General features: G+C 41.5%; 1 protein-coding gene across 2 annotated transcripts in view; it reads left to right on the top strand.

Moving 5' to 3' along the window:
- Nucleotides 1–6,669, top strand: part of LOC114283083 (methylesterase 10-like) — a 297,358-nt gene extending 290,689 nt beyond the window's left edge. The window contains exon 3 of one of the 2 annotated variants that reach the window (XM_082870523.1): nt 6,523–6,669. In XM_082870523.1, coding sequence (XP_082726649.1) covers nt 6,523–6,627 — 105 coding nt within the window. In that variant the 3' untranslated portion in view covers nt 6,628–6,669. Of the gene's footprint in view, nt 1–3,698; nt 4,115–6,522 lie in introns of those variants that run through there. The other variant, XM_082870524.1, reaches the window with a different exon arrangement.
- Nucleotides 6,670–25,394: the final 18,725 nt, after the last annotated feature.

Raw genomic sequence — 25,394 nt, 5'->3', positions numbered from 1 at the left:
TAAGCTTAGTTTGGTTTTAGATTTTTGCTTTAAAAAGTATAAAAAATAAAATAAAATTAGCTACATAAGTTAATAAAATAAAATATCACATCCAAATTGTTATTATTACGCTTTTTCTCTCACAAAAATCAAAATGATCCAAATCAAACAAGACTAAAAATGCCCTAATACAAAAAAGCCAACTAAAAAAGATCAAAAGATATAATGAATTTTGGTATTTTTTTTCCTGTGTTTAGTTATGCTATCATGAAATCCTACTTTACTCCACTTTCATATTCACAAAGATAGAGAGAGTACATGGATCACAAGACTCTAATCACCAACTCAACCCCCAACAAATTAAGCTCAACTCACATGTCTAGGTTTACAAACTGTCAAACACTTGTCTCACATCAATTTTTTAAATTACTCAAACTTTATTTATATATTTTAGAGGCTTCTTTTATTAATCAACTGATTTTAAATTGAATGTCTTCAAAAACAAAATATCATTGCTTAGTTTTCGGTTATTTCTTGTGTAACGCCCTCAAAATAATAACATTAAGCCCATCAATATAAACATACCTTTATATGCAAAAGATCTACATTTCCTCAATTCATCAGAGTACTTCATTTCAAAAGTATTACATATTAACAAAAAAATAAATGCCCTACGGGCTTACAGCTTTCCAAGTTAACACTTGGTTAAAAAAGAGAGTATTGACTCGGTTACACATTAAGCCCTTGGCTTGAATTTTACATGTAATACATCAAAAGGAAAATACGGCAACAAAAGCATGTTTGCCCCTAGCCTCCCGAAATGTCCTCAGAGGTGACATGCTACCTGTACCTGAAAATGATGTTCCCATATAGGGTGAGCCACAGCCCACCAGAGATATACTAAACCAACTATGAACAATGATTAAAAGATTAGCAACTGATAGATGGTCGATACTTACACTTCCATTTACATCTTATTTCAATTCCATGACAACCAAGTCTACGTTACAATTCACTTTTCATTACTTGTTCAACTTTGGTTTTGAAAACAGGGCTCAGTACTCTGGCCAAAACATTTTGATGAGAATATAGTTCATCACTAGAACATTTTCAAAATTCACGGTGGATACACATTTTGGTGTTGTATCAATAACACATAAACTACTTCCATACTTCACAAACGATTATGATATACATTTTAGTGCTATATCAAATTAAACAAACTTTTCATTAGATAAGCATATGAGCTATATCAATACTACAATCGATAAGCATATGAGCTATATCAACATTCCAATAGATAAGCATATGAGCTATATCAACACCACAACAGATAAGCATATTACACATCAACAGACAAGCATATTAGCTGTATTCACACTTCACTAGACAAGCATATGAGCTATATCTACACTTCACTAGACAAGCATAAGAGCTATATCTACACTTCTCAAAGATAAGCATATGAGCTGTATCTTCACTTCTCTAGACAAGCATATGAGCTGTATCTACGAAGTTCATCCCCCATCTCCTCCCAATCCTATCCGGTTTAGAGGTACATCCCCATCTTCCCCTAAACCGCGGAGTACATCCCCCATCTCCTCCTCTACACAAGCAATGCATATAAACACAGAATCATATACACATCAATCAACACATAAAGTTAATGTATTCTATTAACCGTCTACACATAATGCATGTAAACACATTGGTCATATACACAATCACTCAATACATAAAGTTAATGTATTCTATCAACCGTCATGCTCTATGACACAACCCATTGATTAGTTTTAGTTTGCCTAATCAACATGCATTGTCTACAACAATCAACACTACCCTCCACCTGTAGCCCAAAGCAATTATTTCTAAGCAGGAAATAAATGCACACATGGATAATATATCAACATTGCAACTAGATGAGCAATAAAAGATTCGTCTACACTCTTTAATCCTATACATTCCCAATTTCAACATACTCAATTCAATTCCTCGCTTTCTTCAATTAATTATATGCTTTAATTAATTAAACCAATTAGGGAAAATTACCATAATTCACAAAACAACCCTAAGGTTCCATTTCCATCAATGTCCCAACATTAATCTCATTTTTCTATGCCTAACATGCATATAGGTTTATATATTTAAAACCCCAACTTTTGTAAAATTACACAAAGGCCCAAACTTTCTCAAAATTACCCAACAACCCCCAACATATCAAAATGCTAAAATTCAAAGACAAAGCTCATAAGATGGAGTAGGTTATCCCTACCTCGAATGATGGGACGCAACAAAGAAGATGAAGAAACGAAAATGCTCCAAATCCCAAAATTTTCAGATTAAAACATAGCCCTCGACGATCAACACAACTTTTGTAAAGGCCCAAGGTGAGAAAACAACTCCTACTAGATCAATCCTAAGAGAGAAGTTAGGGATTTAGTGAGAGGAACTCTCAAAATACCTTTTTGGAAAAGTAGGAGAGAGAAAGGATGTTGAAAAGTGAACAAAAAAGTCGGATCTCGGCTTTATATAAAAGTCGCCCCGCTCGAGCGTCCAAACCCCCGCTCGAGCGTCACTCACAGACTCCCGCTCGAGCGTCAACAATCCCGCTCGAGCGGCGGATACACACTTCCAGGACTTTTACAGAACCAGGTCTCCGGTCGAGCGTCCACCCCACCGCTCGAGCGTCAGAAACAACATCCCGCTCGAGCGTCAAAGCTCCCGCTCGAGCGTACAACACTGCAGAGGAGATACTGGAAGATGGAAAACTACGCTCGAGCGTCGAAAACCCCGCTCGAGCGTGAAGGCCAAAAACTGGGCAACTACTCTTGGTTTCTAAGTCCAACCAACCTGTTTCAAACTCGCCCAACACAACCCAAGACTCGAATGCAAGGAGTAAAGGATGTAAACAAGATATACACGACAACCAACTCCACGGAACCTAAGTCCGGATACAACAGTTAACGAAGAGGGGAAACTGGGATCGCTATATCTTGTGAGCCAAATATCTGTCTGGATTTATTTCTCTCATCTCGCCTCTCTCAACTATATGCACATGTGAATGAAAACAAGGAAATTGTAAAAACCATATTTTTACTTCTATGTTAAAAAAAAAGAATAAAAAAAGGAGAAAAAAAAAACAAGAGAATAGAGAGTATGGTTGTGAATCATATATATATATATATATATATATATTTAAAAGGAGTTTAAAGGACGGGATAGTGAAGCAATTTTCTACATATGCTGCATTAATTTGATTTATTTCTTGGACACCTATTTTCACCCTATACCCAATTCTGTAAATAATTCCCTTTGACCCAACATTACAACCAAAAAATAAAGTTCTATTTGATCTCGGGATTAGTATGATTTTTCAAATGACAAATTGACATAATTTCATTATTTTCGGCTTTCCTATCATGAGCCTATATATATATATTTATTTTTTTTTATGTTGGAAAAAATGAATTTTTGGCAACTTTAATTAAATATTAAAGTGGGTCCCAACTATCTATTGTGTTGGGTCTGAGTGGGTGTAGATACTTTGCAATGAGATCTTTACACCACAAATAGAATGGCCAAAAACCATTAAGAATTGAATGAGAAATTGCCCAATGAAATTAGCTTCATGAAAGAGTTAATGGGGTTCGTAACTTCTGCCTTTATTGCAGAGGTTAAGAGTGTATTAATGGGGTTTGTAACTCCTGCCTTTATTGCAGAGGTTAATGGTGCATTACTGACCAGCCATAAAGGCTGGAGGCTTTTCCTCTCTCCCCTATACATGTATAAATTGAGACCCTCCTGTCAAGTCTCAAACACAGAAATCGTTTCTTCCATTCTTCAGTCAATTTGCTAGAATTTTCTTACTGTGAGAGAGTGCTGCCATTGTCGGTTCGCCAAAGCTAACAGAAGGTGCTTCTGAGTTAGCTGGTTTAAACCATCTTATCTTGGGAGACAGAAGTCGACGTTCTTCCAACACCCACGGTGAGGCGGCTAATCTGTTTTAAGGACACTATGGTATCACACAGAATTTGGTTTGATTTCTTGTTATCATATTCAGATTAAATATGTTCTTATATTAGTCTTGTTTCATATTTATGCTCTATAATGTAATTTATCAAGTATGATTTTATTTGATATTCTTTCAGTTAATTTAATAAAGCATGAATTTATTTATTTTGTTTCAATTACCCAATTTAAATAACATTTTATACAACATTTTTCATTGCTAATTGTGAGAAATTTTCGTTTTGTTAAACATAAGTATTCTCTTACATACATACACTGGTGAGTTGAACCATTTTAGAATGTTTCATTTGTTGAGAGTAATTGAGAGAGAATTGAGTTGAAGCATGCTTATGATAGAACTAGAGTCTTATTTCATTTTGAGATTAAATAATATTTTTGTTGGCTATAATTTATACACACACACACTGAGATTTGAGATATATAAAATTATTTTTATTGATTGCTAGTATTCTAATTTTGATAATTCTTTTACTAATATATTAAAATTAACAATTATCTCTGTAAAACAAGAAAAAAAATTGAATTTTGTGAGTAAATTCTCTACAAACCCTCATGAGACTACAATTTGTCCACTAGGGATAACTTAAGGGTTCAAAGGCTAGTTGCATACGCTAAATGTAATCGTGTTCTTTACGAAAATGGCATAGATAAATTTATTTTATTGTCTTTTTAGTTTTGTTTTGCTCGAAGACAGCAAAATGTAAGTTGGGAGGTGTGATCGGATTCTAAATGTTACACATTTGACCCATTAATATAAATTTTATTAGTCCATTAATTGGTATAATTTTATAATTTTGTGTGATTTTTATGTCTATATATATATATTAGTATTTATACATTAATTAGTATAAATAATATATTTAATATTATATTATATTATATAAATAATAAATTAAAAAATGAAAAAAAAAACAAATAAAGGAGAGGCGCTGAAAGTAATGGAAGCAAAAGTGGAAAGAAAGAAAGAAAAAAAACATGAAAAAGAAACGAAGAGAAAAAGAGGCAGCACGCCTCCGTAGGAATGGCAACGGGGCGGGGCGGGGCTGGGGATCACCCTCCCCGTCCCCGAAGGCACAAAAGTCCCCGTCCCCGCCCCCGATCCCCTGCGGGGAACACATCACCCTCCCCGCCCCCGCCCCCGCCCCCGCCCCCGCCCCCGCCCCCTAACGGGGATCGGGGTTCCCCGACCCCAAAAAATCCCCGTACAAAAACAGCATCCACAACAAACAACAACCCCTCCAACAGATCAACAACAACATTACAACCAAAAAAAAAATGGACAGATCTAAACACACACACACACGCGCATACATGTATACATATAAAACAGATGAACCAAAAAAAAAAATGATACTGATACACACACACTCACACACATACATATATGTATATATACACGGATCTGTGTGGATTGCACACGAATCCATGTCGATCGACTCAGATTCATGCCGAAACATGGTTGAAGCCGCGGTGCTACGGTGAGAGAGAAGAGAGAGAGGAGGTGCTACGGCGGTGCTGCGATGGAGGATGGCAGAGGAAGTGTTGCGACGGAGGACGGCAGAGCGACTGTTCTTGAGGATGGCAGAGGAAGTGGTGCGGTGGTACTGCGACGGAGGACGGCGGAGCGGCGGTTCTTGAGGATGGTGACCTTGGCGAAGGTGGAGACGCACTGGATCTGGTCTGGGTCGACATGGGTTTGAGAGAGTTGACAGAGAGAGAAGAACGAGAGAGTGAGAGAGAGATGAGAGTCAGTTGAGAGAGTGAGTTGAGATGAGAGTATGTATATGAGAGAGAGAGAGAGAGAGAGTTATATAAATATAATACAACTATACAGATATATAAATATAATACAACTAAACATATAAATGGGATATACACGGGGATCCTTCAGGGAAATGTCGGGCCAGGGCCAGGGCTGAGAAATTTATCCCCGTCCTCGGCCCGAAAATCATCGGGGATGCATTTTTCAATACTAGCCCCGGCCCTATGGGGAATAATTTTCGGGGAAAAACCTATTTATCGGGACGGGGCGGTCCGGGTCCCTGTCAGGCCGGGTTCATATTGCCATCCCTACGCCTCTGACACCACTCAACAACTCAAATTATATATATATATATATCTATTGACAAGAAATTTTTTGAAAATATCCTATATACATTTGTCTTATTAAAATATTTAGATTGCTTAAATTTGTTTAAATTACAAAATAACGGTTGTGATGTATCTTATTTTCTAGTTTCTCTCTTACTTTTTTCTTTTCTTATCCACCCTCTCATGATCCCATGAATAATCTCTTCAATGATCTCATGATTCCACCTTCATCTTTATTTTTTTTTATTTTTTTTTATTTTCCTCATTTATTTATTTTTTTGTTTTCTCCTTTTTGTTCACTTATTTTTATTTATACTGTGCCTTCAGGCACAGGTACGGATATGAGCACGGGCATATACTAATATATATTATATTATATTATATTATATTATTATATTTATTTTTTTTTGTTTTCTTTTGCAGGTTCAAGGTTATAAAAGAAGTTTAAGAGAAAGAAAGAAAAGAGGGAAGAGGGGAGCGGGCAAAGGTTTCAGCCAAGGAAGCAGGGAGAAAGAGAGAGAAAAATAGAAAGAAAGGGAAGGTGGGAGAGTATAATTTTTATATATTAGTGTGGCATGAGTGTTAGGAAATAATTTTCATCTTACGGTGGAGATGAAATCCTGATCAAATAATTGTGATTTATTATATTAAATATTTTCAGTTTTGATTTGACTTGGATAAATTGTATAATTTTTAGATATTTTTGTGCAATAAATGTTTTATCCAAATCATGTTATACAATTGTTTTCACTACAGTGTATTAAAATTGTTAGATCAGTCATATTTAGTATGATGGGTCGTGCATCAACCTTAGTTTAGTTTAGTTTAGTGGTGACGGTCCGTGCTAAGTGAAGATGATTCGTGACTTTCTGGTTTTATATACAAATTCTCTTGACGATATATTTTTTATCAACTTATATAATTTTATCCAAATTAATGATTTTCTGAAAACTAATACAATAACTCTTGATTATAAGGTTAGTGGTAGATTCAAAACGATAAGAAATTTCTTATTTTATTTTATTTATTTTATGTTTGATTAATTTTAGTTTTATTAATTTCAAAAACAATTTTCGTAAATTGCTTTAATTATTATTTTTGTATCAAAACAACTTGATTAGTCTCTGAGGATCGACACTTGGTCTTAATCACTATTTTACAGAATAATTGTTTTTACTTGGTTTTAAATAAAATATTTTGACATGCAAATGACCATATCAAATACCATATCAAAACATTTAACTTAAAATTAATTTGTAATGAATACAGAGAAATTTACATTATATTAGTCAAATTTGAGTAACTTAGATTAATGATGTGAGATTAAAGTTTAATAAAATTATTTACAAATTTAAATATATAAAATTACAAAGACAATTCGCTAGTCATGATATAAAACGCATAAGAGAAAAAATCGGTGTTGTTGCACGGGCCAATTAGTTTGCATATCAAAATATGGTCATAATAACATTTATTATTATGTCATAGTTACTTTAAAATTATAATCTTATCTATTATATAAATTATAAAAATTTAAAACTTTTAAAATTATATTATATTATCTATTAGTATATGTAACGCCTTCAAAAATAACTACATTAAACCCATCAATAAAGATATGCATTGATATGTAAAAGTTCCACATTCTTCCATTTTATCAGAGTTTCATTACAAAAAGTATTACATGTTAACAACAAAAGCAAATGCCCTATGGGCTTACAGCTTTCCAAGTTAACACTTGGTTACAACAAAAGAGTACTAACTCATTTACACATTAAGCCCTTGGCTTGAATTTACATGTAATACATCAAAAATAAAACGACAAAAGTATGCCCGCCTCTAGCCTCCCAAGCTATGTCCTTGGAGGTGACATGCTACCTGTACCTGAAAATGATATTCCCATATAGGGTGAGCCACAGCCCAATAGAAATATACTAAACCAACCATGAACAATGACTAAAAGATTAGCAATTGATAGATGGCCAACACTGATACATTCACATAAATCACATATTTATGTCATACGACTTATGAGTCCAAGTTACCTTTCATTTTCCCTTTTTCAACAGATAAGCATGTTAGCTCTATCATTATTTCAACAGATATGTATAAAAACTATATCCCACATTCACAGATAAGCATATAAGCTGTATCCACATTTCACAAAGATAAGCATATGAGCTCTATCTTCACTTCTCTAGACAAGCATATGAGCTGTATCTACGGAGTTCATCCCCTATCTTCTCCCAACACTATCCGGTTTAGAGGTACATCCCCTATCTTCCCCTAAACCGCGGAGTACATCCCTCATCTCCTCCTCTACACATAACGTATACAAACACATTGGTTCTATATACAATCACTCAATACATACAGTTAATGTATTCTATCAACCGTCAAATTCCATGACACATTCCATTGATTAGTTTCCGTTTGCCTAATCATCATGCATTGTCTACAACAATCACGACTATCCTCCACCGATAGCCCAAAGCAGTTATCTCTAAACAGAAAATAAATGCACAATGGATAATCAATCAACATTTCATTCCGGTGAGTGACAAATAATTCAACTACACCCTTTAACCCCATACATTCCCACTCTCAACAATTCCATTTTCATTTCCTCATTTCTCACAATTAATTATCCCAATTAATCAAACAATGTAATTAGGTCATTTTCCATAATTAACATTTCAACCCTTAGGTCCCATTTTCATCAATGATTCAACATTTATTCCATTTCTCTATGCCAAACATGCATCTAGGTTTATTAAGAATAAAACCCCAACTTTTGTAAAATAACACAAAAGCCCCAAACTTTCACCAAATTACCAAACCAACCCCAACATCTCAAAATACTAAAATTTAAAGACAAAATCCATAGAGAGGAGTAGGATATCCCTACCTCGAAGTTTGAGCCAAAAAGGAGATGAAGACTCGAAGATCAACGTGCTCCAAATCCAAACTTTTTCAGATTAAGTCGAAGCTCTCAACGCCCTCTATCTTTTTAACAAAGGCCCTAGGCTAGATTCACACTCTAGGGAGATCAAATCTTAGAGAGAGTGTAAGTGTAGAGAGAGAGAGTCTCGGATCTAGGGTTTGAAAGAAAAGGAAGTGAAAAATTGATGTTCAAAAACGCTACTGTCCGCTGATATAAAACACACTCGCTCGAGTGAAGCCTTTGTCGCTCGAGCGACCAGACACAGAAAACTCTTGCTCGAGCCAAGAAGTTCTCGCTCAAGCCGAAAACTCAGAAGTGCGCTCGAGCGAAAGAATGCTCGCTCAAGCTAACAACTCAAACCCTCAGGTCTGCAACTAGAAGCACGCTCGAGCGACAGACTTCTCGCTCGAGCGAAGAACAAACCAGACCGCTCGAGCAAAGAAAACTCGCTCGAGCCAAGAAGTGTAGCTCTCAGGTCCAGAACCAGACGCAATCGCTCGCTCGAGCGAAGCCACTCTGGCTCGATCCACCAGACACGAACTCAACTCCTCGCTCGAGCAACCAACTCCTCGCTCGAGCGAAGGTCCAAAAATCTGGGCAGCAGCACTAGGCTCCTAAACATAACCAACCTGTAACAAACCTGCCCAACACATCCTATAACTCAATATACAAAGTAAAAAGGATGCTAACAAGATAATAAACAACTACCAACATCCACGGACACATGTCCGGATCACTGTACAACAAGGGTAAACCCGGGATCGCTATAACCTCCCCCCCTTAAAGAATTTCGTCCCCGAAATTAAGCACAAGTTTTCAAAAACAAGTTTTTCTCCATTTTAAACAATGTTACATTTTAACATTCAACAATTCGACCCATTACCGGTCATCCCATCCCTTTAACAAGAGGCATCTCACAATATGTAAACAACATATGTACTTTCAACATGCATCAACATTACGCATTTCCTTTCCAATTTCAACGATATATTCAACATATAAAATGTTACAATCAACTTCCATATGAGGCAAGTTCCAAAACATACTTCCAAGAAACCAAAACATTTTCATTGTTTCACAACTTAAGACATATATAAAAGCTCTTAAGTTCAACAATAGTTCAAAATTTAAATACAAGATTACATATCAACAAACAAGTCCGGATATTTCTCACGGACTTCCAACTCACGTTCCCAAGTGGCTTCCTCCACTCCGTGATGTTTCCACAAGACTTTCACCAAAGGAATGGTCTTGCCATGCAGGACCTGATCCCGCCTATCCAAGACCCGAACCGGTCTCTCCTCATACGAGGCATCCTCACCTACCTCTAAATCGGTCCAATCCAACACATGTGATGGATCTGGCTCATACTTCTGAAGCATACTCACATGAAACACGTCATGCACTCCGGACAACTACGGCGGTAAGGCTAACCGATAAGCAACCTCGCCAATCCTCTCAAGGATCTCAAAAGGACCAATAAACCGAGGGGATAACTTCCCACTCTTCCCAAACCTCATCAAGCCTCGCCTAGGTGATATCTTCAGAAAGACATGATCACCTACCTCAAACGCCAAAGGCCTCCTCCTACGGTCAGCATAAGATTTCTGACGACTCTGGGCTGTAACAAGCCTCTTACGGATAAGCTCAACTTTCTCCGTCGTCTCCCTAACCAACTCCGGACCCAACAAAGGTGCATCACCCACCTCGGCCCAACAAACTGGAGACCTACACGGTCGGCCATATAAGGCTTCAAACGGTGCCATACCGATACTAGATTGAAAACTGTTGTTGTAGGCAAATTCTACCAAGGGTAAGTGCGCCTCCCACATCCCACTGAAGTCCAGGACACAACCCCGAAGCATATCCTCGAGGATCTGGATAGTACGCTCGGACTGCCCGTCAGTCTGAGGATGATAGGCCGTACTAAAGGTCAACTTAGTGCCCAAGGCACTCTGCAAGCTCTGCCACAACCTAGCAGTAAAACGAGGATCTCTATCTGAGACGATCGTCACTGGGACCCCGTGCATTCTCACTATGTCCCGAATATACAAGTCGGCAAGATGATCTACCGAATCTCTCACGCGCATAGGAATAAAGTGCGCTGACTTAGTCAACCGGTCTACAACCACCCAAATAGCATCACTACCCCGCTGAGTCCTCGGAAGACCTACAACGAAGTCCATAGTGACATACTCCCACTTCCACTCGGCAATAGGCAAGGGTTGCAACAAACCCGCTGGCCTCTGATGCTCGGCCTTCACTTGCTGGCAAGTAAGGCACTTCGATACGAAAACAGCCACATCTCTCTTCATACCCCGCCACCAAAACTGGCGACCCAAATCCTGATACATCTTAGTACCTCCCGGATGCACCGCAAGGCGCGAATTGTGAAACTCTCGGAGTACCTCCTCTCGGCAAGACTCCGGTACAAACAAACGGTCTCGGTATCTCACACTCAGGTCGGGATACACCGTCAAACCCTTCTCAACCTTTCCAGTGGAGATCTTCTCTCGGATGGATTCTACCTCAAGGTCACTTCTCTGTGCCTCTAACACTCTAGTCACAAGTGTAGGCTGCGCAACAACAGAAAACAAGGCCGCAGCCTCAACAGATTCGCCCAGTAGCAAATCAAACTCGCCAAGTGCACCCAACATCTCCCATTCCTGGATGGCTATACTAGCTACATCACTAATGGACTTCCTACTAAGGACATCGGCCACAACATTGGCCTTTCCCGGGTGATAGTGTAACTCAAAATCATAGTCCTCAATGAACTCCATCCATCTCCTCTGCCTCAAATTCAAGTCTCTCTGTGTAAACAGATACTTCAAACTCTTGTGATCCGAGAACCTCGAACCTCTCACCATAAAGGTAGTGCCTCCAAATCTTCAAGGCAAAGATCACTGCTGCTAGCTCTAGGTCGTGTGTGGGGTAATTCTTCTCGTGTATTTTCAACTGACGTGAGCCATAAGCTACCACTTTCCCCTCTTGCATCAACACACAACCCAAACCCTCTCGTGAGGCATCACAATAAACCGCATAACCCAACCCTCTCTCCGGAATAATCAACACTAGAGCGGTGGTCAATCTAATTTTCAGCTCTTGGAACGACTTTTCACAAGTCTCACTCCACACAAACTTGACTCCCTTCCGAGTCAGTCTAGTCAACGGTGACGCTAACCTGGAGAAATCTTTCACAAACCGACAGTAATACCCAGCTAATCCCAGAAAATTGCGGATCTCAAACACACTCTTAGGCTGTACCCAATCTTGCACTGCCTCAACCTTGGATGTATCAATAGACACCCCTTTCCCGGATACCACGTGGCCTAAGAATTTGACTTCCCTCAGCCAGAACTCACACTTCCCAAACTTGGCATACAGCCTATGGGCTCTAAGTAACTCAAGCACCACTCTCAAGTGTGCCTCGTGCTCCTCCTCAGATGGCGAATAGATAAGGATGTCGTCCACAAAAACGACTACAAATCGATCCAAGAATTCCCGGAAGATCCGGTTCATCATGTCCATAAAGACTGCCGGTGCATTGGTAAGACCGAATGGCATCACCAGAAACTCGTAATGGCCATACCGCGTACGGAATGCCGTCTTAGGAATATCCTCCTCCCTGACCCTCAACTGGTGGTAACCCGATCTCAAGTCTATCTTAGAGAAACAACGGGAACCTTTCAACTGGTCAAACAGGTCATCTATACGGGGCATAGGGTACTTATTCTTAACCGTAGGCCGATTCAACTTCCGGTAGTCAATACACAATCTCAAGGCACCATCTTTCTTTTTAACAAAGAGGGCCGGTGCTCCCCACGGCGAAACACTAGGGCGAACAAAGCCCTTATCTAACAATTCCTGGAGCTGAACTTTCAACTCAACCAACTCTGCTGGAGCAAAACGGTAAGGTGCCATAGAAATCGGCGCCGTGCCAGGCACTAAATCAATAGAGAACTCTATCTCTCGATGAGGTGGCAAACTAACAAGATCTTCGGGAAAGACATCCGAATACTCACAAACCACCCTCGGCAACACAAGCTGGGTCTCACCACTCTCACCACTCTCAAAGCTGGCAAGTAGACTACTAAGCTCACTTCGCCCTCGCGAATCATACCCCGGTGGCAACACACAACCAACCCGGTCTCCCAAGAAATGGAACCACTCCCCGCTCAAGGTACATAATGTGACCCTCTGGCGGTAGCAATCGATAACAGCCCGGTATGACGATAGCCAGTCCATACCCAAAATAACATCAAAGCCCTTCATGGGCATGACAACAAACGGAAAAAGAAGCCTATAGTCGGCGACCTCTATATCACAACCTCTAACACCTTGTTTCAAGATCAACTCACCACCCAAAGGCGATACCACACAAATAGGGGATGCTAATTGTGCCAACTCCAATTCCAAAACAGATGCAAATGCAGCAGATACAAAAGAATGAGATGCACCCGTGTTGATCAACACACTAGCAACCGAGTTGCAAAACAGAAAAGTACCTCTCACTACCGATGGAGCCGGTACTAAATCCTACGCGGTAACAGCATACACGCGCCCCGTAGGCCCCTGGTCTACCTGCTCACCCCTCGGAGCAAAAGACTGCTGCACAGACTGGGATGACGAAGCTCCCGGATTGGCCCTCGAGGCCTGCACAGACTGAGCCGGCTGAAAACCTTGCGTCTGCCTAGAACCAGACGCTCCCAAAGTGGCACTCAACTGCGGGCAAAACCTCTTCAGGTGACCAGGCTGTCCACACTGATAACAAGACAAGGGCTGCCCCCTGCCCAACCTCTGACTCTGCGGTCTAGCTGAAGAAGAAGCAGCTCTCTGACCCCCACCCTTCTGCGGGCAAACTGAAACCTTGTGACCCAGCTGGCCACACTTGTAACAAGTAAACTCCCCCTGATTGCCTCTCCCCGAGCCTGCACTCGGCACTGGAAAGGTCGATCTAGAAACTACACCCTGAGGCTGCTGAGGGTTATAACCCCTCTGCCTCCTGCCATCACCCTGACCATCCTGGCTCCTCTTGGAGCCCTTCTGCTCTTCCCCCATCATAATTTCCATATGAGCAGCAGCATCTACCAGGTGTCTATACTCTCGAATGTAAGACCCACCAACTCTCAACTTGAGGCCCCGCCTCAACTTCCGCTCAAACTCATAGCAACGGCGTTCCTCAGACGCCACTAGTTCCGGTGCAAACTTGGACAGACTGGTAAAAGTAGCCTCAAACTCGGCCACTGACAAGCCCTGCTGTTTAAGCTGGCTAAACTGGTCCCTCAGCTTCTCCCTAGTTGCTGCAGACAAAAACCTCTCCTGAAAAGCATTCACAAACGCCTCCCAAGTACCACCAACACGAGCCTTCTCGTACTTCCACCATTGACCCGTATCTCCCTTCAGTTGGAAGGATGCTAAGGTCACTTTGAGTGCTCCGTCCTCGATGCCAAGCATCTCGAACGTCTTACTCATTTGCTCTAGCCACTCATCAGCCTTTAGTGGCTTATTCGGATCCCCGATAAACTCATCCGGATTAGACCGGAAAAACTCCCTCTTCAAGAAAAAAGGCCCTGCCTCAGCTGCCTGATTCCCAGCTCTAAGAATACCCAAAGCTCCTGCTATCTCTCTGGCCAAGGCACCCATAGCCTGCTGACCTGCTGGCTCGACCACATTGGCCTGGCCAACTCCCTCTTGCACTGCCGGAATCTCACCCGGTAACGGTACTTCCTGTCTCGCAGGTCTACCACGCCTAGCACCTCTTCCTCGTCTTGACATCCTAATAAAGGTAACACAGAACGTTAGCACATTCACAAATGTGCTGAAACTAAACACTCACGTCCTAATGCGTGGACAACTGTAATTCACTCCACGTAAGCACATAAACACATAAGCACTTACGAATTTCATTTCCGGATAATGATAGTCCCGAGGCGTTACTAGAGTTCCGGTTAGAAACAGCATTGATCAAGTGCTTTTCCAACAAGACTCCCAGAAACCCAAGGATCCAATCAACATCCTAGAAATTAAATCCCATACCCACATAGTCACATAAGCATGTTATTAATTAAGCACGTAGCATATAACACTACATCTAAGTCTCTATCAAGCGAGACAAACCCATTGTGATACTAATCATTTCCCACGTACCCAAAGTATTCGAACCCGGTACGCTCTGATACCAAGTTGTAAAGCCCTCAAAAATAACTACATTAAACCCATCAATAAAGATATGCATTGATATGTAAAAGTTCCACATTCTTCCATTTTATCAGAGTTTCATTACAAAAAGTATTACATGTTAACAACAAATGCAAATACCCTATGGGCTTACAGCTTTCCAAGTTAACACTTGGTTACAACAAATGAGTACTAACTCATTTACACATTAAGCCCTTGGCTTGAATTTACATGTAATACATCAAAAATAAAACGACAAAAGTATGCCCGCCTCTAGCCTCCCAAGCTATGTCCTTGGAGGTGGCATGCTACCTGCACCTGAAAATGATATTCCCATATAGAGTGAGCCACAGCCTAGTAGAAATACACTAAACCAACCATGAACAATGACTAAAAGATTAGCAATTGATAGATGGCCAACACTGATACATTCACATAAATCACATATTTATGTCATATGACTTATGAGTCCAAGTTACCTTTCATTTTCCCTTTTTCAATAGATAAGCATGTTAGCTCTATCATTATTTCAACAGATATGTGTAAAAACTATATCTCACATTCACAGATAAGCATATAAGCTGTATCCACATTTCACAAAGATAAGCATATGAGCTCTATCTTCACTTCTCTAGACAAGCATATGAGCTGTATCTACGGAGTTCATCCCCTATCTTCTCCCAACACTATCCGGTTTAGAGGTACATCCCCTATCTTCCCCTAAACCACGGAGTACATCCCCCATCTCCTACTCTACACATAACGTATACAAACACATTGGTTCTATATACAATCACTCAATACATACAGTTAATGTATTCTATCAACCGTCAAATTCCATGACACATTCCATTGATTAGTTTCCGTTTGCCTAATCATCATGCTTTGTCTACAACAATCACGACTATCCTCCACCGATAGCCCAAAGCAATTATCTCTAAACAGAAAATAAATGCACAATGGATAATCAATCAACATTTCATTCCGGTGAGTGACAAATAATTCAACTACACCCTTTAACCCCATACATTCCCACTCTCAACAATTCCATTTTCATTTTCTCATTTCTCACAATTAATTATCCCAATTAATCAAACAATGTAATTAGGTCATTTTCCATAATTAACATTTCAACCCTTAGGTCCCATTTTCATCAATGATTCAACATTTATTCCATTTCTCTATGCCAAACATGCATCTAGGTTTATTAAGAATAAAACCCCAACTTTTGTAAAATAACACAAAAGCCCCAAACTTTCACCAAATTACCAAACCAATCCCAACATCTCAAAATACTAAAATTTAAAGACAAAATCCATAGAGAGGAGTAGGATATCCCTACCTCGAAGTTTGAACCAAAAAGGAGATGATGACTCGAAGATCAACGTGCTCCAAATCCAAACTTTTTCAGATTAAGTCGAAGCTCTCAACGCCCTCTATCATTTTAACAAAGGCCCTAGGCTAGATTCACACTCTAGGGAGATCAAATCTCAGAGAGAGTGTAAGTGTAGAGAGAGAGAGAGTCTCGGATCTAGGGTTTGAAAGAAAAGGAAGTGAAAAATTGATGTTCAAAAACGCTACTGTCCGCTAATATAAAACACGCTCGCTCGAGCGAAGCCTTTGTCGCTCGAGCGACCAGACACAGAAAACTCTCGCTCGAGCCAAGAAGTTCTCGCTCGAGCCGAAAACTCAGAAGTGCGCTCGAGCGAAAGAATGCTCGCTCGAGCTAACAACTCAAACCCTCAGGTCTGCAACCAGAAGCACGCTTGAGCGACAGACTTCTCGCTCGAGCGAAGAACAAACCAGACCGCTCGAGCGAAGAAAGCTCGCTCGAGCCAAGAAGTGCAGCTCTCAGGTCCAGAACCAGATGCAATCGCTCGCTCGAGCGAAGCCACTCTGGCTTGATCCACCAGACACGAACTCAACTCTCGCTCGAGCGACCAAGTCCTCGCTCGAGCGAAGGTCCAAAAATCTGGGCAGCAGCACTAGGCTCCCAAACACAACCAACCTGTAACAAACCTGCCCAACACATCCTATAACTCAATATACAAAGTAAAAAGGATGCTAACAAGATAATAAACAACTACCAACATCCACGGACACATGTCCGGATCACTGTACAACAAGGGTAAACCCGGGATCGCTATAGTATAGTAATTGATATACCAATTAATACATATAACATTATTAAAAAAAATATTTAATTGACAATAAATGAGTCATAAACATTTTTCCTTTCATTATAATTATTATGTTTCTGACTATCACTACAAAAATTTTGCTTTTTTGCGACGGTAAATTCCCGTCGCCAATACCCAAAACCCCATCTCAAAAGATTTTTTGCGACGGCAGCGGGGTTATAGTGACAGTAATAGAGGGGTCGCAACAAATGGGGTTGCTAAAGGCCTTTAGCGACGGTGTGACCCCGTCGCAAATATATGCGACGGCAAAAGTGCCTTTTAGCGACGGTAAAATACTGTCGCTATTAATGTGTAGAATTTTGAATTTTTTGAGATGGCACTGTGGTGCCATCGCTAAAAAGGTTATTTACGACGGTAAAAATACCGTCGCGAAAAGTTTTATTTGAGACCGAAAAATGCCGTCGTTGAAAATGGTTATTTGCGACGGTAAACATACCGTCGCTAAAAATAGTATTGGCGACAGTGAAGGATGCCGTTGCTAAAGTCCTGTTGTTTCAATTAACTAATAATGCCAATATCTTTGGCGACGGCTATGTTACCGTTGTAAAAAACCTTTTTTGAGACAGTATAATACCGTCTCAAATGAAAAAAAAAAAAAACTGCATCACAATTATTAAAAATATGAAAATTACTTGTATTAAATGAAAATAACTAAAAAAAACCCGATAATTATATAATAATATAAAAATTCCTGTATATAAATAAAAATTCAGCCATAATTAAAGTATTCTTCCATTCATAACAACACATCATCGAAATTATCCCATCACATAATGCTGCATAATACATACATAATGTTCACAAATGTAAATAACGTAAATAAAAAATAAATGTATTCGTCATGATTCTTCCGCGGGTTACAAAAACAAAAGTTTGTCACAAACTTCACACGCCTGCATTCCACAAGAAGCAAACTGCTACTCAGGAAATATTTGAAAATAAAAAATAAAAATAATTAATGACAATATAATTTTGTGTTAATATTTTAATTACAAAAAAACATAAAAAATTAACAACTATATAATTACAAAGATAGTTAAGTAAATAATTTTGCCTAGATAGAAATCCGACCCTAACTCCCAAACCGGGAACCCGATTGGAGTCCCGTCTTCTCCCACAAGTCTCTCGTGAGTAGGCGGTCGTGTGTGCCAATCCGATCCCGTTTGGTGATTTTGCGGCGTCAACACCTCGAATTCAAGTTTCTTAAGGAACTAGTTTGCCTAGACCGAAATATGGCTCTAACTCCCAAACCGGGAACCCGATTGGAGTCCCGTCTTCTCCCACAAGTCTCTCGTGCCTAGGCGGTCGTGTGTGCCAAGTTTCGTGCCAATCTGACCCCGTTTGGTGATTTTGGGACGTCAACACCTCGAATTCAAGTTTCTTATGGAACTAGTTTTCCTAGACTGAAATATGGCTCTAACTCCCAAACCGGGAACCCGATTGGAGTCCCATCTTCTCCCACAAGTCTCTCGTGCCTAGGCGGTCGTGTGTGCCAAGTTTCGTGCCAATCCAACCCCGTTTGGTGATTTTGGGGCACCAACACCTCGAATTCAAGGTTCTTAAGCAACTAGTTTGCCTAGACCGAAATATGGCTCTAACTCCCAAACCGAAAACCCGATTGGAGTCTCGTCTTCTCCCACAAGTCTCTTGTGCCTAGGCGGTCATGTGTGCCAAGTTTCGTGCCAATCCGATCCCGTTTGGTGATTTTGGGGCGTCAACACCTCGAATTCAAGTTTCTTAAGGAACTAGTTTGCTTAGACCGAAATATGGCTCTAACTCCCAAACCGGGAACTTGATTGGAGTCCCGTCTTCTCCCACAAGTCTCTCGTGCCTAAGCAGTCGTGTGTGCCAAGTTTTGTGCTAAATCGACCCCTTTTGGTGATTTTGGGGCGTCAACACCTCGAATTCAAGTTTCTTAAGGAACTAGTTTGCCTAGACCGAAATGTGGCTCTAACCCCCAAACCGGGAACCCAATTGGAGTCCCGTCTTCTCCTACAAGTCTCTCGTGCCTAGCGGTTGTGTCAGCCAAGTTTCGTGCCAATTTGACCCCGTTTGGTGATTTTGGGGCGTCAACACCTCGAATTCAAGTTTCTTATGAAACTAGTTTGCCTAGACTGAAATATGGCTCTAACTCCCAAATCGGGAACCTGATTGGAGTCCCGTCTCCTCCCACAAGTCTCTCGTGCCTAGGCGGTCGTGTGTGCCAAGTTTCGTGCCAATCCAACCCCGTTTGGTGATTTTGGGGCATCAACACCTCGAATTCAAGGTTCTTAAGCAACTAGTTTCCCTAGACCGAAATATGGCTCTAACTCCCAAACCGAGAACCCGATTGGAGTCTCGTCTTCTCCCACAAGTCTCTTGTGCCTAGGCGGTCATGTGTGCCAAGTTTCGTGCCAATCCGATCCCGTTTGGTGATTTTGGGGCGTCAACACCTCGAATTCAAGTTTCTTAAGGAACTAGTTTGCTTAGACCGAAATATGGCTCTAACTCCCAAACCGGGAACTCGATTGGAGTCCCGTCTTCTCCCACAAGTCTCTCGTGCCTAAGCAGTCGTGTGTGCCAAGTTTTGTGCTAAATCGACCCCTTTTGGTGATTTTGGGGCGTCAACACCTCGAATTCAAGTTTCTTAAGGAACTAGTTTGCGTAGACCGAAATGTGGCTCTAACCCCCAAACCGGGAACCCAATTGGAGTCTCGTCTTCTCCTACAAGTCTCTCGTGCCTAGCGGTTGTGTCAGCCAAGTTTCGTGCCAATCTGACCCCGTTTGGTGATTTTGGGGCGTCAACACCTCGAATTCAAGTTTCTTATGAAACTAGTTTGCCTAGACTGAAATATGGCTCTAACTCCCAAATCGGGAACCTGATTGGAGTCCCGTCTCCTCCCACAAGTCTCTCGTGCCTAGGCGGTCGTGTGTGCCAAGTTTCGTGCCAATCCAACCCCGTTTGGTGATTTTGGGGCATCAACACCTCGAATTCAAGGTTCTTAAGCAACTAGTTTCCCTAGACCGAAATATGGCTCTAACTCCCAAACCGAGAACCCGATTGGAGTCCTGTCTTCTCCCATAGGTCTCTCGTGCCTAGGCGGTCATGTGTGCCAAGTTTCGTGCCAATCCGATCTCGTTTGGTGATTTTGGGGCGTCAACACCTCGAATTCAAGTTTCTTAAGGAACTAGTTTGCTTAGACCGAAATATGGCTCTAACTCCCAAACCGGGAACTCGATTGGAGTCCCGTCTTCTCCCACAAGTCTCTCGTGCCTAAGCTGTCGTGTGTGCCAAGTTTTGTGCTAAACCGACCCCTTTTGGTGATTTTGGGGCGTCAACACCTCGAATTCAAGTTTCTTAAGGAACTAGTTTGTCTAGACCGAAATATGGCTCTAACTCCCAAACCGGGAACCCAATTGGATTCCCGTCTTTTCCCACAAGTCTCTCGTGCCTAGCGGTCCTGTGTGCCAAGTTTCGTGCCAATCTGACCCCGTTTGGTGATTTTGGGGCGTCAACACCTCGAATTCAAGTTTTTTATGGAACTAGTTTGCGTAGACTGAAATATGGCTCTAACTCCCAAACCGGGAACCCGATTGGAGTCCCGTCTTCTCCCACAAGTCTCTAATGCCTAGGCGGTCGTGTGTGCCAAGTTTCGTGCCAATCCAACCCCGTTTGGTGATTTTGGGGCATCAAGACCTCGAATTCAAGGTTCTTAAGCAACTAGTTTGCCTAAACCGAAATATGGCTCTAACTCCCAAACCAAGAACCCGATTGGAGTCCCGTCTTCTCCCAGAAGTCTCTCGTGCCTAGGCGGTCATGTGTGCCATGTTTCGTGTCAATTCGATCCTGTTTGGTGATTTTGGGGCGTCAACACCTCGAATTCAAGTTTCATAAGGAACTAGTTTGCTTAGACCGAAATATGGCTCTAACTCCTAAACCGGGAACCCGATTGGAGTCCCGTCTTCTCCCACAAGTCTCCCGTGCCTAGGCAGTCGTGTGTGCCAAGTTTTGTGCTAAACCGACCCCTTTTGGTGATTTTGGGGTGTCAACACCTTGAATTCATGTTTATTAAGGAACTAGTTTGCCTAGACCGAAATATGGCTCTAACTCCCAAACCGGGAACCCAATTGGAGTCCCCTCTTCTCCCACAAGTCTCTCGTGCCTAGGCGGTCATGTGTGCCAAGTTTCATGCCAATCTGACCCCGTTTGGTGATTTTTTGGCATCAACATCTCGAATTCAAGTTTCTTAAGCAACTAGTTTGCCTAGACCGAAATATGGCTCTAACTCCCAAACCGGGAACCCGATTGGAGTCCCATCTTCTCCCACAAGTCTCTCGTGCCTAGGCGGCCATGTGTGCCATGTTTCGTGCCAATCCGACCCCGTTTGGTGATTTTGGGGCGTCAACACTTCAAATTCAAGTTTCTTAAGGAACTAGTTTGCCTAAACTGAAATAGGGCTCTAACTCCCAAACCGGGAACCCCATTGGAGTCCCGTCTTATCCCACAAGTCTCTCGTGCCTAGGCGGTCGTGTGTGCCAAGTTTCGTACTAAACGACCCATTTTGGTGATTTTGGGGCATCAACACCTCGAATTCAAGTTTCTTAAGGAGCTAGTTTGCCTAGACCGAAATATGGCTCTAACTCCCAAATCGGGAACGCGATTGGAGTCCCGTTTTCTCCCACAAGTCTCTCGTGCCTAGGCGGTCGTGTGTGCCAAGTTTCGTGCCAATCCAACCTCGTTTGGTGATTTTGGGGCATCAACACCTCGAATTCAAGGTTCTTAAGCAACTAGTTTGCCTAGACCGAAATATGGCTCTAACTCCCAAACCGGGAACCCAATTGGAGTCCCGTCTTCTCCGACAAGTCTCTCGTGCCTAGGCGGTCGTGTGTACCAAGTTTCGTGCCAATCCAACCCCGTTTGGGGATTTTGGGGCATCAACACCTCAAATTGAAGGTTCTTAAGCAACTAGTTTGCCAAGACCGAAATGTGGCTCTAACTCCCAAACCGGGAACCCCATTGGAGTCCCGTCTTCTCACACAAGTCTCTCGTGCCTAGGCGGTCATGTGTGCCAAGTTTCGTGCCAATCCGATCCCATTAGTTGATTTTGGGGCGTCAACACCTCGAATTCACGTTTTTTAAGGAACTAGTTTGCTTAGACCGAAATATGGCTCTAACTCCCAAACCGGGAACCCGATTGGAGTCTCGTTTTCTCCCACAAGTCTCTTGTGCCTAGGCAGTCGTGTGTGCCAAGTTTTGTGCTAAACCGACCCCTTTTGGTGATTTTGGGGTGTCAACACCTCGAATTCAAGTTTCTTATGGAACTAGTTTGCCTAGACCGAAATATGGCTCTAACTCCCAAACCGGGAACCCAATTGGAGTCCCGTCTTCTCCCACAAGTCTCTCGTGCCTAGGCGGTCATGTGTGCCAAGTTTCATGCCAATCTGACCCCGTTTGGTGATTTTTGGGCGTCAACACCTCAAATTCAAGTTTCTTAAGGAACTAGTTTGCCTAGACCGAAATATGGCTCTAACTCCCAAACCGGGAACCCGATTGGAGTCCCGTCTTCTCCGACAAGTCTCTTGTGCCTAGGCAGTCATGTGTGCCATGTTTCATGCCAATCTGAGTCTATTTGGTGATTTTGGGGCGTCAACACTTCGAATTCAAGTTTCTTAAGGAACTAATTTGCCTAAACTGAAATAGGGCTCTAACTCCCAAACCGGGAACCCCATTGGAGTCCCGTCTTATCCCACAAGTCTCTCGTGCGTAGGCGGTCGTGTGTGCCAAGTTTCGTACTAAACCGACCCCTTTTGGTGATTTTGGGGCATCAACACCACGAATTAAAGTTTCTTAAGGAACTAGTTTGTTTAGACCGAAATATGGCTCTAACTCCCAAACCGAGAACCCGATTGGAGTCCCGTCTTCTCCCCCAAGTCTCTCGTGCCTAGGCGGTCATGTGTGCCAAGTTTCGTGCCAATCCAACCCCGTTTGGTGATTTTGGGGCATCAACATCTCAAATTCAAGTTTCTTAAGGAACTAGTTTGCCTAGACCGAAATATGGCTCTAACTCCCAAACCGGGAACGCGATTGGAGTCCCGTCTTCTCCCACAAGTCTCTCGTGCCTAGGCGGTCGTGTGTGCTAAGTTTCGTGCCAATCCGATCCTGTTTGGTGATTTTGGGTCCTCAACACCTCGAATTGAAGTTTCTTAAGGAACTAGTTTCCCTATACCAAAATATGGCTCTAACTCCAAACCGGGAACCTGATTGGAGTCCCGTCTTCTCCCATAAGTCTCTCGTGCCTAGGAGGTCGTGTGTGCCAAGTTTCGTGCCAATCCGACCCCGTTTGGTGATTTTGGGGCGTCGACACCTCGAATTCAAGTTTCTTAAAGAACTAGTTTGCCTAGAGTGAAATCCGTCTCTAACTCCTAATTCGAGAACCCGATTTGAGTCCCATTTCCTCCCACAAGTCTCTTAGCTTACAATGCAAGGAATTCAAAGATACATTTTAGTTTTGAATGTAAAGATACATTTTATAGCTGATCTTCTGGTGGTGGTGTATATGGATTCTCGTCTTCTGCAGATTCCTTAAATGCCTGGTGGCCACTCGATGCATCAGGAGGCTATGATAGTCAATGCATAATGTGTTAATCATATTCGAATTTTATACATAATGTTGTGTGAAAATTTAACTATCAAACAATTTAATTTATATCGAACCTGTCTGTTAGGATCCACACTTGCCCCTGTGACACAAAGGCCATCATCTCAGCTCTCAGCTGCTGTAAATGTGTCGAGAACTCTGCTCGCAGCTCCTCCCTCAACTCATCCCTTAGCTCCGCACGAACTTGCTGGGTGATCTGAACAATAATCGATGGGTGGGGTGCTGACTGTGATGGCCCAGCACCATCTTTATACACTGCTGTCCGAGGCACATTTCTCCCGTATGTGCGACAATATCCATGATTGTCATGACCTATCAAGTCATGGAAAATGGCATTCCTAGCCTCCAAAGTCCGACAATCCTCAGGTAGCATAGAGAGTTAGCCATTAAACTCATCCTGTATTGAATAAGACATACAAGTATATGCCAAATTAAGATGGTTGACACACAAAAAATAAAAAATAAACTTGGAATACAATCAAAAGTGTTTGGAAACTACCAAGGTCTGGATAACCTCTGGGTCGTTTGCTCTACGTGTCATAAGCCAAACATTCATCTTATCAGTAGACTTTCCCTTATTGGTCATCTACATTTTTTTAGAAATATGAAAATTAGAATCCAAATAATTTGCAAATATACAATGTTTATTTATATACAAAAATAAAACAATATAAACCTCATGCCGTATCTGAGCGAAAGTAGTGCACCCTGTGGTATGAGCTATGCCGTGAACTCGTCGATTTTTAGCGTTCCTAGTTGCAATTTTCTATAACAAGTTCAACAAATGTAAGTATATAAATATGATTTGTATGTTTACATATCATACATATAACTTATTTGTATACCTCAGCATCGGAAGTACGCCAATACTCCACAAGTTCTTCCCACTGGCTTGGCACAATGTGCAAAGGAACATCATCCTTCAAATTAGGATCTTCGCTTCTAGGCTTGAAATACTTACACTTAATCTTATTATTGTGATCCTTCCATATGCTGTTACAGTTTTTCATGCAAATTGGCTTGTACTCCTCTGGACATATATTCAAATTGTCCTATAAAACACAATTTCAAAGTTTAAATAATAATAACACAACTTTGGAATTTAAATTTTTGGTCAAAAATATATATTTACCTTCACATCCTTCCAGATAGCATCAAGAATGTCATCAGGCACAGTGTTCCAATCAAGAAAAGTAAGAGGAACAATGTTACCATTTCGCACAATAATGCCAAGTTGAGTAGTTAACTTAGACATGTTAGGCCCTATTGGACAATAATTTTCATCAAATTGTATGTCCAACTTTGTACCAGTACCCTACTTCCTAATGCCCT

Source organism: Camellia sinensis, chromosome 5 (genome assembly GCF_055761805.1).
Source record: "Camellia sinensis isolate YWXY chromosome 5, ASM5576180v1, whole genome shotgun sequence".
NCBI lineage: Eukaryota > Viridiplantae > Streptophyta > Magnoliopsida > Ericales > Theaceae > Camellia > Camellia sinensis.
The sequence above is the reverse complement of the archived record's forward strand: the minus strand, read 5'-3'. Positions and strand labels throughout refer to the sequence as shown.